Here is a 13,148-nt window from a genome sequence, read left to right on the forward strand (position 1 = left end):
GGCTGGCGGGGGGGGGGGGGGCATCCGGGCTTACCACCCACTAGCTGCGGAACCCCATGGGTGCCGCTTTTTCCACTCTCTAATGTTAACACACACCTCCTGGGGCAGTTGGAGGGACTAAAGGAGATAATGCGCGGTGAGATGCATCACGGGCTGACCCCCGAGCTCTCCCCCAGGAGCCTTAACGCCACCCTCTGGGGGAGGCACTGCCCTCCCCAGCTTTTCATTTCCACGAGGCTTACGCCGGGGAGAGGACTCCCAACACTCAGCCTTCAGTGGGGATGGGCCTCTGCTGGCATAGACCAGGGCACCCAGATCTCAAAGCTCAACCAATAGCACAGATATGCTGCAGCCCCTTGAGTTGCCATGAGCCAACCAACACCCGCTCTATCCCCCCTTCATAATAAGAGTTAGCAGCCACATCCCAAGCTGTCCACTAGGGCCCTCATCTCCCCTCTGTCTCATTGCACAGGCCTCCTTTGCCTTCCACCAAGCTCAGTCTGACCTCAGGGCCTTTGCACTTGCTGTCGATGTCTGCTTAAGACACTCTGTCCCCGATCTGGTCATGGCTGGCTCTGTCCTGTCATTCAAACCTCCACCCCAAAGTCCCTGATCACCTCTGTCCTTTGTAAAATTGATCTCCGATCCCTCTGAGCCCCTGAAGGCATCTTGCTCCCCCGTTTCTCTATTTAGTATCTGTCCCCCGCCAAACTTCTGAACTGTGAGCTCTTTGGAGGAGGACCTGTATCCTCTTTCCCACTATCCTCCGCCTGAGTCAGGATTCAAACCCGGGTCGATGGGGCTCAGCACACATGCTCTTAACCGATGACACCTCCACCCCACCTCACAATCCTTTCCCCAGGTGGCCCCCTCTCTTGATGTCCCAGCCCCCACCCTCTCTCCCTGCCACCCCCAACCAGCTCAGCACGTCGCTAATCCACAAATACCACAGGGTTTCAGAGAAGGGGATGTTGGCCACCAGGAGCCAGCCTGAGCCTTATCTGCTGGATGAATCCTTCCCTGTGCCTCAGTTTCCTCTCTGGACTCCTTCTCTTAACTCCCTCTGTGTGGGTGCTCCAGTGCCTGCATTTCCCTATCTGGCCTCTATCCCTGAACACCTCAGATTGGGTGGTGGCCTGTGTCCCGGCATTCTTTCCTGGGTTCTACTTCCGAACCCCCTTCCGAGCAGCGCCCCGGGCCTCAGTCTCCCCTTCTGAATCTATCTCAAAGGCACTGGGTTCGAGCCTCAGTTTCCCGACCTGGTTCTACCGCCCTGGATGCCTGTGGCTGGGTTAACCCCTGTATCTCAGTTCTCTCCCTGGGTTCTCTATCCTCGAGCTGCTTTTAAGTGGAGTCCCCTTCCTCAGTTTCCCCAACCGCAGACTCGGAGGAAGATTGGCTGGGATCCCAGGAGCAAAGAGCCGGGAGACACGCCCCCTTCTGTCAACCAGACATGACCCTGGGGCCCCTCCTGGGAGCCAGGCTCGCACGTCAGCTCCACAGCTCTGACGCACAAGGGCCTTATCAGGCTCCCATCAGGTAGGAGGCGGCAGTGGCAGGAGGCTGCCCCTCGACCCTCAATCTCTCCAGACCCTTGGCCTCTCCCGTGGCCCCTGCCCCGACCCAAGTGTGGGAAAGAAGTCCTCTCAGCCATTGCCTGCCCAGTTTGGTTTATACGTGGGAGCGGTCAGGGCTCAGATCCCAGCTGTGTGACCTTGGGCAAGAGACTTTGCCTCTCTGGACCTCAGTTTCCCCATTTATAAATGGAATTGCTAACAGGACCTACAGAAAATGTTAAGTGCAGAACCTGGCCCGGAGGAAGCCTCATAGTTGCTATCAGTAATAATGGTAACACCCAAGGGCGCCTCGCGGCTCAGTCCGTTGGGCGGTTGAGCGTCCGATTTCGGCTCAGGTCACGATCTCGCGGTTCGTGGGTTCGAGCCCCGCGTCGGGATCTGTGCTGACAGCTCGGAGCCGGGAGCCCGCTTCGGATTCTGTGTCTCCCTCTCCCTCTGCCCCTCCCCCACTTGTGCTCGCTGTCTCTCTCCAAAATAAGTAAACTTAAAAAAATAATAGTAATACTCAAGAATTATCAGTTGAGGCCTCTCCAGAGTCAGGTTGCACGCTGCCCTCAAACCTGACGAGGCTTCAGGAAGAGTCTGGGCCCTTTCTCTTAGAGACGAGAGAGAACACATCCCACCTAAGCGTCTCCGTGGGCTTGGAGATCCCAGCATGCTCTGAAGAGAACCTCTCTGATGAAGGGAGTCAACGGCCAGGGAAACTGAGGCAGGGTGGCTGGATCCCCAATGAGGGCTTAGTGACTCCTTCCCCCCCTTGCTCTGGGGCTCACCTTGGCCCGGGAACTTGGGGAAGGAGGCGTGGCCGAGAGATGTAGGAACCAGGTATGAGTCAACTTCCTCCGCAGGAAAGGCAGAAGGAGCCCCACGAGGCACGTCCAGGGGCCAGGGCGGTGCCCCCCACTCCCTCATGGCCCTCGTTCAGGACTGTGAGATGGACGCCTGGTTTCTGGAGGGGCCCCCCTCAGCCCTCCAGCAGTTTCCAGGCCCCCACTCTAGCCCCGCTGCCCCCACAGTTCCAGAATCTCATTCTCGGAGGCTCTGAGAGCGTGTCCCAGAAAGAGGGAAGCAGGGGCTTGTCCAGATGCTGCGTTCACACAGCGAGCGCTCTGCTTCTATGTCAGGTGCATGTTTATTTGGGGTGGCTGATGAGGATGAGGGGAAGTTACAACTGTTCTAAGCAGCCCAGGGTTGGGGAGGGGCGAGGTTCGCGAAATCAAAGGCAGGATACTCCTCACTGGGGACCCACAGCTGGGGGAGTCAGGGCATAGCTAAGCCCCAACCTCAACTTGGGCAAAGCCTCGGAATCCAGATCTCCGCTCACCTTGGCCACGGGAGACATCCTAACAGGTCCCCCACCCCCACGGCTGCATGGGGCTGGGCGCCTCCTGGCCAGAGCTCCTATGCCCTGGTGGGAAATGGAGACCCAACAGGAACAAGGTTCAAGGTCACACAGTTGATATCCTGCCAAGGATCCCACACCTGTCCAGGTGCTGACACCTCAGAGCCCCTTCTGGGCTCCAGGCCAAGCAGGAGGGGGACCCCTCCTGCCGTTCTGCTGATTTGGCAACTGCTGACTCAGCCCTGGGGGAAGCGTAGCCAAGGACCGGACCGGTACTAAGGGGAGCCCAAGGGTCTTCCTGCCCCATCACACCTGGCTGGGGAGGGGGCTCCCGGGAGGGGGTGCCCCCTCCAGCCGCTCAGCATCCAGGGAACTCCTAGCTGGGGAGCTCAGGGCTCTGGGTTAAGAGGACCCCAGCTTCCCTCAGGCCTGATTGATGGGCCACCTGATACCACCAGATGCGAACAGAAGAATGCTGAGGCCACCCAGCCCTCTGGGCCTCCTTCCCAGGTTTCCTTTGATAGGCACCCACCCAGGCCTGGAGAAGCCCCACCTCCCGCACCTGCCGGCACTAAGGAAGAGACCCTCCCCCAACCCCCCCGCTCCAATAGCACATCCCAGGAACAAAGACATCCCTCTTCCTGGGGGCAGGGTGGGGCGTCTGCTAAGTCTGGTCACCCCCTCCCACTAGGACAGCGCTGGCCATGGGGCCTCTCGCCCCGTGAAGGCGGATCTGCCCCAACACTGTGTCTTAGACAAGAAGCCCCTGCCCACGTCACCGACCCTCCCTGGCATGCGGAACGGGTGCTCCCCCGCCCCATCCCATGTCCGGTGCGCCCCTCACCCGTGACCCGCCCCAGGGTACTCACACGTCCTTGGCAGGCAGCGCCCGGCCCTCCACCACGCGGACGTTCAGGGAGCTGCTCTTGGCCATGGCGCCCAGCCCCAAACTTTACGGGCAGAAGGGTGCCCAGGCGCCGAGGCTGGACCGCGGAGGGGGCGTCTACATGTCAGCAGCTGCGAGCCTGGCGCCCTGTCTCGGGGACCCAGCGCCGCCTGTCCGAGACGCGGGTAGCTGGGGGGGGGAGGTTTCCGAGGGAGAAGAATAGGTGTCCGGGGAGGGGGCGCCCCTCGGACTCTACAGGTAGGAGCTGTGCGCGGAGGAGACAGAGCGCGCAGGGGCCACCGGCGGCTCTCGCCTCCTAGGCTGGAGCTCCGGGAGGGCGGGCAGGGGGCGGAGGGGCAGCCCAGGGCCCTCCCCCCAATCCCGCCTCCCGCGTGTCCCCCGCCCGTCCCCGGGCCCCCTCGCGCGCCCTCTGCCGGAGCCCCAGCCAAGCGCGCCTGAGCGCACCGGCGGCGGAGACCAGGGCGCGCGGAGGCTGGGACCGCCAGGTGGGGGGCGGCCCACGGCCACGGCGGGCGTGGCCGCTGGCTCGCGGTGAGTTGGCATGGGGCCCAGAAGACACAGTAGGTCCCCTGCCTGTCCTCCCTCCGACACACTCGCACCTCCCCGGCCCTTCCTTGCCGACCATCCCGGCGCCACCTCCTGGATCGCACCTCCGTGTCCTGTCCGGGAGCAGTACCCGCGGTCGGCGGGAGGCGTCGCTAGAGAGGGAGTCGCACATTCCCGGGGGGGGGGGGGGGGGCTCCGTTCAGAGTCAAGGGAGGGGCTTCGAACATCCCCTTCCCTGTCGTTTAGTTTCCAATTAAACCCAGGCTGTGCGAGCGGCAGCTCCCACGTCACGGGCTGGCACTGCGGGGGAGGCAGCCGCGGCCGGAGGGGGAGGGGAGGCCTGAAGATAACAACCACGACAGCGGTGACAAGTCGTCCCCAATCGTTGGAACACTTACTGTGCGCCAGGCGCTGTTCTAAGCGGTTTGCAGGCAGTCTGTCGTCGTCGTCCGTCCCCGTGATGATTCCACGCACTGAGTACCGTTGCCCCGTTGCCCCCATTTTATGGATAAAGAAACAGGTTAGAGGGATGAGACGGCCCATGAAGGCGTCGGTCAGTAATTGGTTTGCCTTCCTGGGTTTGAAGCCTGACTCAACCACTTGGTAGCCGTGACGCTGAGCAAGTCACTTAGCCTCTCTGCGCCTCGGTCTGGTTTCCTCATCTGCTCCATGGGAATAACATAGAACTTGGCTCCCAGAGCCTTGCGAGAATTAGGTGAGATAAAGCACCTGTGGAAGCAGCAGACACAGGTCTCAGAACAGTAAGGGGCGCATCCAGAAGGGGCTTGCTGTCGTTATTCTTGTCCTCCGAGGCATGACTCAAAACATCAGCCCTCCTAGGAAGACTTCCAAGATGCCCTACCACCCCAGACACAGGCTTTCTTCTTTTCTCCGCTCCTCAGCTTCAGGTTGGTACATTTTTCAAGTCTTAAAACTTGCAGTTTGAAAAGCACATTTGAAACAATGTGACAGGAAGAGCCTGTCCCGGGGCAGCGCCTGACACACACCGTTTCTCACCCCCCCCCCCAATTCTCCCCCCGCCTCCCCCCCCCCCGCCAGGAGTTTGTTGTTTACCCGCCTAAGGGTTCTTGGAAGAGCTGGCACCAGGCCTGACTCACTTGGGTCAGCCCAGGGCTGGGCACCAATGGGAAGGCCCCCACCGAATGACTGCAGCAGCCAACGCCCAGACCGGTGGGACCAGGGGAGCCCTGCCCGGCCACCGGAGTAGCCATCCGCCTCCCAAGCTCCCTCCTTGACTTCCCACCCACAACTCCAGCCGGGCTGGTAAGGGATTCAGATCCCTGGAGTTCTCCCCCCACCAGCTGGCCACGATCTGCTGAGTCCTGCAACCTCCAAAGACAGGTCCTCAGTTACCCCATCTGGGATGTGGGTCTAGCCGGGCTTAGAAGTATTGCAACATCCTACAGCGGGGTACGAGAGGTGATCCAGGGTTGGATCCAGAGCAGTAGTAGCCCCAGGGGAGTGTTAAACACCCACCCTCCCCACTCTTGAGCCTTACCGGTCACCCCCGATCCTCACCAGGGGAAACCGGTACGTGCTTCGTGAGACCTACTTCAAGACAGGCTCTTTTCCCACCCCCACCTAGGGGGGGAGCTTTTGGCTAATGCTTTTTCTTCTGAGACCCTGCAGAGATCTCAAACAGGCTATCCAGCCCCCAGGGACCCCTGATGGAACCTGAGGGACCTAGTCCTGGGCCACCTGGGATGCCAGCCAAACTGCCACCAGCCATCTCGGCCAGTCTTCCGGAGCCGAGCAGGAAGTCACATTCCCGAACACCCCTCCCCAGGCCCCCAGGGGGGTTATGAAGGTTACGGACTATGCCAGCCAGGCCGCCAGGGAGCTAACTCTGTCACCTGTCCAGTATCCGGCATTGGACCCTGAAATGCGCCTGGGGCTGTGGCCACAGACCTCAAACTTTCCGAATGGCTTGGCCACTTCCTGTTGTGAGAAGCTTTGACTTGAAACTGGCATAGGGTTTGGGGTCCCCCAGGGCAGCTCCTATCAAGGGGCCAGCGGGTGACGGTGGCCGAGAGGAGTGTGGGACCTACTGGTGGCTACCCAGCTAGGAGAGGGGAGCGTGGGTCATGAGCACCCAAGCCTGGGCTGTCATGTGCAAGGGGCTCACCTTTCTCACGGGCTGTTGTGAGAGGTAATCAAGAGGCGGTGGAGGGCACCTGGCATCATTCCTGGCACAGAGTAGGTGCTTGAGAAATGGTTAGCCTCCTCCCCTTCCCCTTTCCTCTAAGCCCATGATCATCTCCTTGCTCACTGTCTACATGGTCTAGCACCCATGGGATGCATGCCACAGCCATCAGCGGGAAGAAATGCTGAGCTCAGGAGGTAAGAGCAGAGGTGTTAGCATCCAGCCAAGCCAACCCGGGACTGCGTCCTGGCACCTACACTTCTGAGCTGGGTGTTCTTGGTGGGTTACCCTTTGGGGGCCTTAGTTTCCTCATCTGTAAAGTGGGGATAATAATGGCACCCACCTGATAGCCTGGGTGTGAGGACTGGATGGAAAAAACATCAGGTGTTTAGCACAGCCTGGCATACAGCAAGGGCTCAGTAAGTGCCCATGGGACCTCCTGACCCCCTGCTGTGCCTGACATTGAGCCCCACTGGGTGGCTGAGTTCTGAGGCTGGATCTTGAGGATGTGGCCCGTGGGACACCAGGCCCCACCCCGAATTCCAGGGAGGGATGGAACAGCCACACTTGCGGGCGGCTGCAGGTTGCTGAGCAGGGGGAATCTGGAAGTTTGCATCTCAGCGGAGAAAATCTGATAAGAGAAGTCCCAAGGTCAGGTTCTTGGACCCTGATGGGCCCTACCGCCCAGAACTGGCTGAGTCCCCCCCCCCCCCGCCCCCCACTGCATCCGAAAGGCTGAGCCTGGAGCCCAGGGAGAGCTCATAAACACAGCAGAGAGAGCTTCTCATGTCAGAGGAGGGACCGGGCCTGGGCACTGGTGACCGCTCCTGAGGGCTGGCTGTGCCCATGGCTTTCCGACTCCTTGTTCAGCCATGCCACATTGGGAACTTGAGATCGTCCACGGTGGGAGAATTTATACCATGCAGGTTGGCAAATGCTACAATGGGGGGGGGGGGGGGGAGGGGTCAGTTTAACAACACACCGCTCCCGAACTCAACACTCTTAAGATTTCAGTCACGTCCCCTCACCCCACCCCACACTGCCCCTGCCCTGTCTGTTCCTTCCACCAGGAAAGCCCTTCCACTCCCTTTTCTACCTGTTTCCTTGTCTATGTCCTACTGATTCAACTGAATCAAGATTAAGGGGGGTGGGGGGTGCGGTGAACAAAGGATAGACAATGTCAGGTCAATGTCATAGACTACTACAAAGCTGTTAAAACGGATGTTCTCAAAGACGGGAAAAAGGCTGAAAAAGAAAACGTAGGTAATGGGGACAACACAGTAAACATGACCATCTATACAGCATGATTCTGATGCCACAAAATATTATATGTATATATATATATATATATATATATATATAATATTCTTTTTACTCCACGGATCCGTATCGAGTGCCTGCCGTGTCCCAGGCAGTGGGGATACAGCGAGGTATAAAACAGCCCAGCCCTGCTCTCCTGGGGCTCTCGGTGGAGTGGGGAACTGACAAAAGTAGCAGGCGGCTAACGAAATCACTCCTGGGAGGAGGTAGGAAGTGGTCCGCAGATGTTTATCAGGCATCGGAGCGGGGCAGGAGCTCCAGGGCTTTCCTAGACATGATGACATGCGCTGCTTTCATAATCAGAAAAATAATGCGTGCGCCCTCCAGTTTCTGAAGGCACTGCTGGCCTTTGTGGCTGGCGCACGGCCTCCGGGTAGCCCTGGAAGACAGCTGGGAAGACAGCCACGACCACCCCCCTCCACTCCCCTCACCCCTGCCTGTTGGCACCGTTCGGTGACCTTGGTCTCTTGTTCGCTTGTTTGGTGGTATTTTACACACTCGTCTTATCTCTTAAATGTCAGGGACAATGTCTGATTCATGCCGCGCCTCCCACACCGCGTGGCACATTAAGAAAGACTCAGAACGCACTCGCTGGGTTAAACAGAATTCTGTTCCCCTCCAGGGCTGGAATCTGGCCTCTCTCGTCGTGATAATAGTCATATTATTTTTTTACTTCCTTTCTCCCCGCGGCGCCCAGGGTGGCAGCTTAATCAGTGCTGACTTACCCCCTCTCCGCTACACCTCCGCCCCCAAACCGGGGACAGACCCCTCCTCTGGCTCCACAGACCTGTCTGCCCCTCCAGACCTCAGTTTCCCCTCCTGGAAGTGGCACCATCCCTTCTGAGGCCAAGGCTGGGGGCAAGGCGGACAAACCCGGGCCCAGGTTGGGGGTGAGGAGTGCGTTCTTTGTCTCGGGAGCACAAAGCCCCATTTGTGATCGCGGGGCACGATTCTGGGCAGAGAGCCACGTGGGACAGGAGGCAGCGGTGGGAGGAGTGGGCAGGATTCCCAAACCCCTCCTGTGGGCTGGCTGCCGAGGAAGCAGTAGGTCCCCTCCCCCCACAGCCTGAAACACGGTGTCCGGCTGCCAGTCTGACGCCCTGCTTCCTCCTTCCTCGGCCCTTCTCCCTAAGGTGGCCTCCCCACCCCTGCCTTGGAATGGAGAAGTAGGCAGGGGGAGGCCACCCAGGCATGAGATCTGGGGGCGGGGAGAGTGGATATTTCCAGAGCTACGGGTTGTGGCCAAGGGCAAGGCCAGCCTAGAAGTTGTGTCCTGCTGTCACTCAGCAGCCCGACCCAACCCATCTCCCAGGCCAAGGGGACAGAGAGGTGGGGGGAGGGGGGCTGGGACCTCTGCCTCAGCAGCGTGGCAGGGGAGCCCCAAGAGGACCTGGAAGCAACGCTCCATTTAAAGCAGAAATGCAAAGGCCTGGGGCATGGAGGGGTTTAGCCTGACCCATCCCATCATCCTTGAATTCTGCACACCGACAGACAGACCTTTGTTCTCTTGTAGGAAGAAGCCACATCCTCCTGCCTCGGGGCCTTTGCGCATGCTGTTCTGTCTCCTTGGAATACTTTTCCTTTCTTCTTCTCACCCCTCTTTATCCTTCAGGTCTGGGTTCACATGATACTTTCTCAGAGAGGCTTCCCTCCCTGCTCCTTACACCCTGGGCTTCTTCCCCTAGGCCTTCCAGAGCAGAATGACATATTTGCAGTCATTTGAGGCCTCTGACCTCCCCATCAGCCTGTATGTCCCACGTGGGCAGGATTTGCCTTAACCACTGTTGTGTCCTCACACGGTGCCTGCTACAGAGTAAGTGCTCAATAAACATCTGTCCTCCCGCCCCTCCCCCCCCCGACACACCCAAACAAACCGCCTCTAAGGGAATAGAGATTAAAAAGGGAAGGACGCCTAGCAGCTTCAAGATGAGGACACCCTCCGAACAGGAAAGGAAGGGAATGGAGCCTGAGGAGGGAGAGATCCAAGACGGGCTCGAGGGTATCTGAAGTGCTGTAGTTGAGAAGGTGGGCTCCACGTCCAGATGGCCGAGTTCAAGTCCCGCCTTGGGCGTGACACGTCGCACGAAGGAAAAAGCAGCAGATCGGACCGTCAACGTTTACAACTGTTCTTTGCGAGAGACCACGTGAAGAGACTGAAAAGACAAGCTACAGCCTGGGAGAAAATACCCAACAGAGGTCTATCTGGCACATCCAGACGTGTATCTAGAATATATATAAAGAAGTTCCCCAAACCCAGCGGCTAAAAACAATTCATTAGAACACAGGCGACAGATGCGGAACGGATATTTGGCCGAAGCGGAGACACAGATGGCAAAGAAGTACGCAAAAAGATGTTCCTCATCATTACAGCCAGTAGAGAAGTGCAAAGACCACAAGGAGACATCACTGCACCTATCAGAATGGCTAAAACAAAAGTGGCGAGAATAGCGAGGATGAAGAAAAAACAAAACAAAACACCGGATCACTCGTGCATTGTCGGTGGGAATATGGTACCGCCACTCTGGAAAAGACTATGGCGGTTTCCTTAACAGTTACGCTCACGGGCATCGATCCCAGAGGAGTGAGAGCTTCCGTTCACGCAAAAACCGGGACGTGAATCCTCACGGCGGCTTTATTCGGGAGAGCCCCAAACTGCCAAGAACCCAAATGTCCTTCTACCTGAATGGTTGCACTGTGGCCATCCATCCCGCCGCAGGCTACTCAGCGATCAAAAAGAATAAACGCTGATGCATGTAGCAAGTAGGAAGGGTCTCCAGAGAACAAAGCGGAGTGAAAAAGCCAGCCTCAAAGGTTACATACTGTACAATTCCACCTAGGTAACATCCTTGACGTGACAAAACTATGCAGATGGAGAACAGATAAATAGTCTCCAGGGGTTAGGGAGGCAGGAGGGAGGGAAGGGGTCCTGGCTATCAAAGGGCGGCATGAAGGATCCCAGCGAGGAACGTTCTGCAGCTTGACGGTGACCGTCACTGGGGTCCACATGTGATAACTTTGCATAGGACTAAATACACACACGCATGAGTGCATGTAAAACTGGGAGATCTGATTAAGGCTTGTGGATTGTATCGATGCCAATTTCTTGGTTGTGATACTGTGCGGTCAGGTTCAAGATGGAACCATCGGGGGAAACCGGGTGGAGGGATATGGGATCTGTCTGTATTACTTCTTAAAATTTTTTTTCAATTTTTTTATTTATTTAATTTTTTTTATTTTTGAGGGAGGGAGAGAGAGAGAGAGAGAGAGAGACGGAGCGTGAGCTGGGAAGGGGCAGAAAGAGGGAGACACAGAAGCCGAAGCACGCTCCAGGCCCTGAGCTGTCAGCACACAGCCCGACGCGGGGCTCGAACTCACAAACCATGAGATCATGACCTGAGCCGAAGTCGGTCTCTCAACCAACCCGAGCCACCCAGGCACCCCCAAATAAATACACTTTAAAAAAAGCAACTTATTTTTTTAAAACTGGTACAGCCACTTTGAAAAAAGTTTGCAGTTTTTCAGTTAGACACATACTTACCATATGAGTCAGCAATCCTGCTCCTACATATTTATACAGAGCAGAATGAAAGCTTATGTTCACACAAAAATCTGTCCACGAATACACAGGCTCTCTATTTGTCATTGCCCAGAACCAGAAATGACCCAGCGGGAGGCTGAATAAACAAACCATGGTATACAATCAAATACTACTCGGCAATGAAGAAGAATGAATTATGGATACACCCATCAACAGGAATGAATTTCAAATGAACACTTCTGTGTTAAAGAAGCCAGACTCAAAAGGCTACAAAGAATAGAATTCCATTTCTGATATTCTGGAAAAGGCAAAACTATCAGGATAGAGAGCAGGTCAGCGGTTGCCAGGGGCTAGGGTGGGGACAAGGGTTAATTATGAAGAAGCATGGGGACTTTTGGGGGTGATGGAAACATTTTGTACCTTGACTGTGGCGGTGATGACCCATGACTTTCTGCATTTGCCAAACCCATAGAACTGTACGTGAAAAAAAAAATGAATTTTACATTATGTAAATTATACCTCAATATTTTTAAACCAAGAAAAAAATTAGGTCGTGTAGCTTATAACTTCACGTCAACGTATGCAGAAAGATACATGTGCAATTTAATGCAAAATGATTCAAGAGAAAATGTACATTATTTTAGCTCCTTTCTAAAAATATACCCTCAGGGGCGCCTGGGTGGCTCAGACGGTTAAACGTCCGACTCCGGCTCAGGTCATGATCCTGCTGTTTGTGAGTTCGAGCCCCGTGTGGGGCTCTGTGCTGACAGCTCGGAGCCTGGAGCCTGCTTCCGATTCTGTGTCCCCCAGTCATGCTCTGTCTCTATCTCAAATATAGATAAACATTTAAATAAACAATAAATAAATAAACAAACAAACAAACAAATAAATAAATAAAAATGTGCTCAGACAAAATGCTTAGGAGTTGCTTTAAGCAATGTAGGCATTATAAGCATGGTTTTTCCTAACAGTGTTATTCTGCAATGAGAAAATATATTTCTTTACATGAAAAAAATTACTTAAAATAGAAAAATAAAACGATCGAAAGCACAGACGATGAGATGCTAGCGTGTATTATTTCTGGGTGGAGGACCCATGGGTATCTGCAGTTTTGGTCTGGGCGCTTTTCTCTAATACCGTCCCCCAGGGTGCCGTTTTTAGGAATTAACTTAGACATTGCATAGAAAGCGCTTAGCACAGTGCCTGAACAACAGTAATCGCTCAAGGTATGTCAGCTCCTCCCCATCCCCCAAATCTGGGGCTCCTCCAGCCCGGCCTCCCCTGGGTGGTGCTGATCTCCCTTAACCACACTGGGAGCTCCACGAGACTGGGCCAGGGTAGCCCCATCCCCAGCAAAAGGTGTTGACCCTCGGAGGGATGGAACGTAGTAGGCCCTCGGCACTTTGCCAGGGAGTGAATAGCCCTGCCCAGGACCTGGCAAACAGTGGGTGCCCAATAATTACTCTTTGAACAGACAACTAACCGTTACAACCATGATCGAGGCGTCCCGTCCCATCCCACCCGGCCGGGAAGAGGCTTGACCAGACATGCGGCACCAAATGGGTAAATTTTTGGCTGAAGGACCCACCTCCTCTCCACTGCACCCCAGTTTACATTGGGACTTAAAGCCGTCTCTGGAATAGGCAGAGTCTGCTCTCCGCCCTACCGGCCTTGGGCGGCCCCCCGCCCTCTCCCCTCCCAGGAGGGACTCCTGAGGCCTCAGGCCGGCCGTGGAATGTTGTGTGGTTGGTTGC

General features: G+C 56.2%; 1 protein-coding gene and 1 long non-coding RNA gene across 5 annotated transcripts in view; both read right to left on the reverse strand.

The window, feature by feature from the left end:
• RASAL1 (RAS protein activator like 1) overlaps window positions 1–5,332 on the reverse strand; it is a 30,002-nt gene extending 24,670 nt beyond the window's left edge. The window contains exons 1-3 of one of the 4 annotated variants that reach the window (XM_060612357.3): window positions 4,771–5,332; window positions 4,477–4,524; window positions 3,789–3,994 (exon numbers count right to left, since the gene is read on the reverse strand). In XM_060612357.3, coding sequence (XP_060468340.1) covers window positions 3,789–3,853 — 65 coding nt within the window. In that variant the 5' untranslated portion in view covers window positions 3,854–3,994; window positions 4,477–4,524; window positions 4,771–5,332. Of the gene's footprint in view, window positions 1–3,788; window positions 3,995–4,425; window positions 4,525–4,770 lie in introns of all 4 variants that reach the window. The other 3 variants (XM_060612354.3, XM_060612356.3, XM_060612358.3) reach the window with 3 other exon arrangements.
• Window positions 5,333–7,886: 2,554 nt separating this feature from the next.
• On the reverse strand, window positions 7,887–13,112 carry LOC132665389 (uncharacterized). The gene is made up of 3 exons (XR_009604110.3): window positions 12,983–13,112; window positions 11,815–11,868; window positions 7,887–8,124 (listed from the first exon to the last, which is right to left on the reverse strand). It is a non-coding gene; the product is annotated as an uncharacterized LOC132665389 (long non-coding RNA).
• Window positions 13,113–13,148: the final 36 nt, after the last annotated feature.

This window comes from Panthera onca, chromosome D3, assembly GCF_046562875.1.
Source record: "Panthera onca isolate mPanOnc1 chromosome D3, mPanOnc1 haplotype 2, whole genome shotgun sequence".
NCBI lineage: Eukaryota > Metazoa > Chordata > Mammalia > Carnivora > Felidae > Panthera > Panthera onca.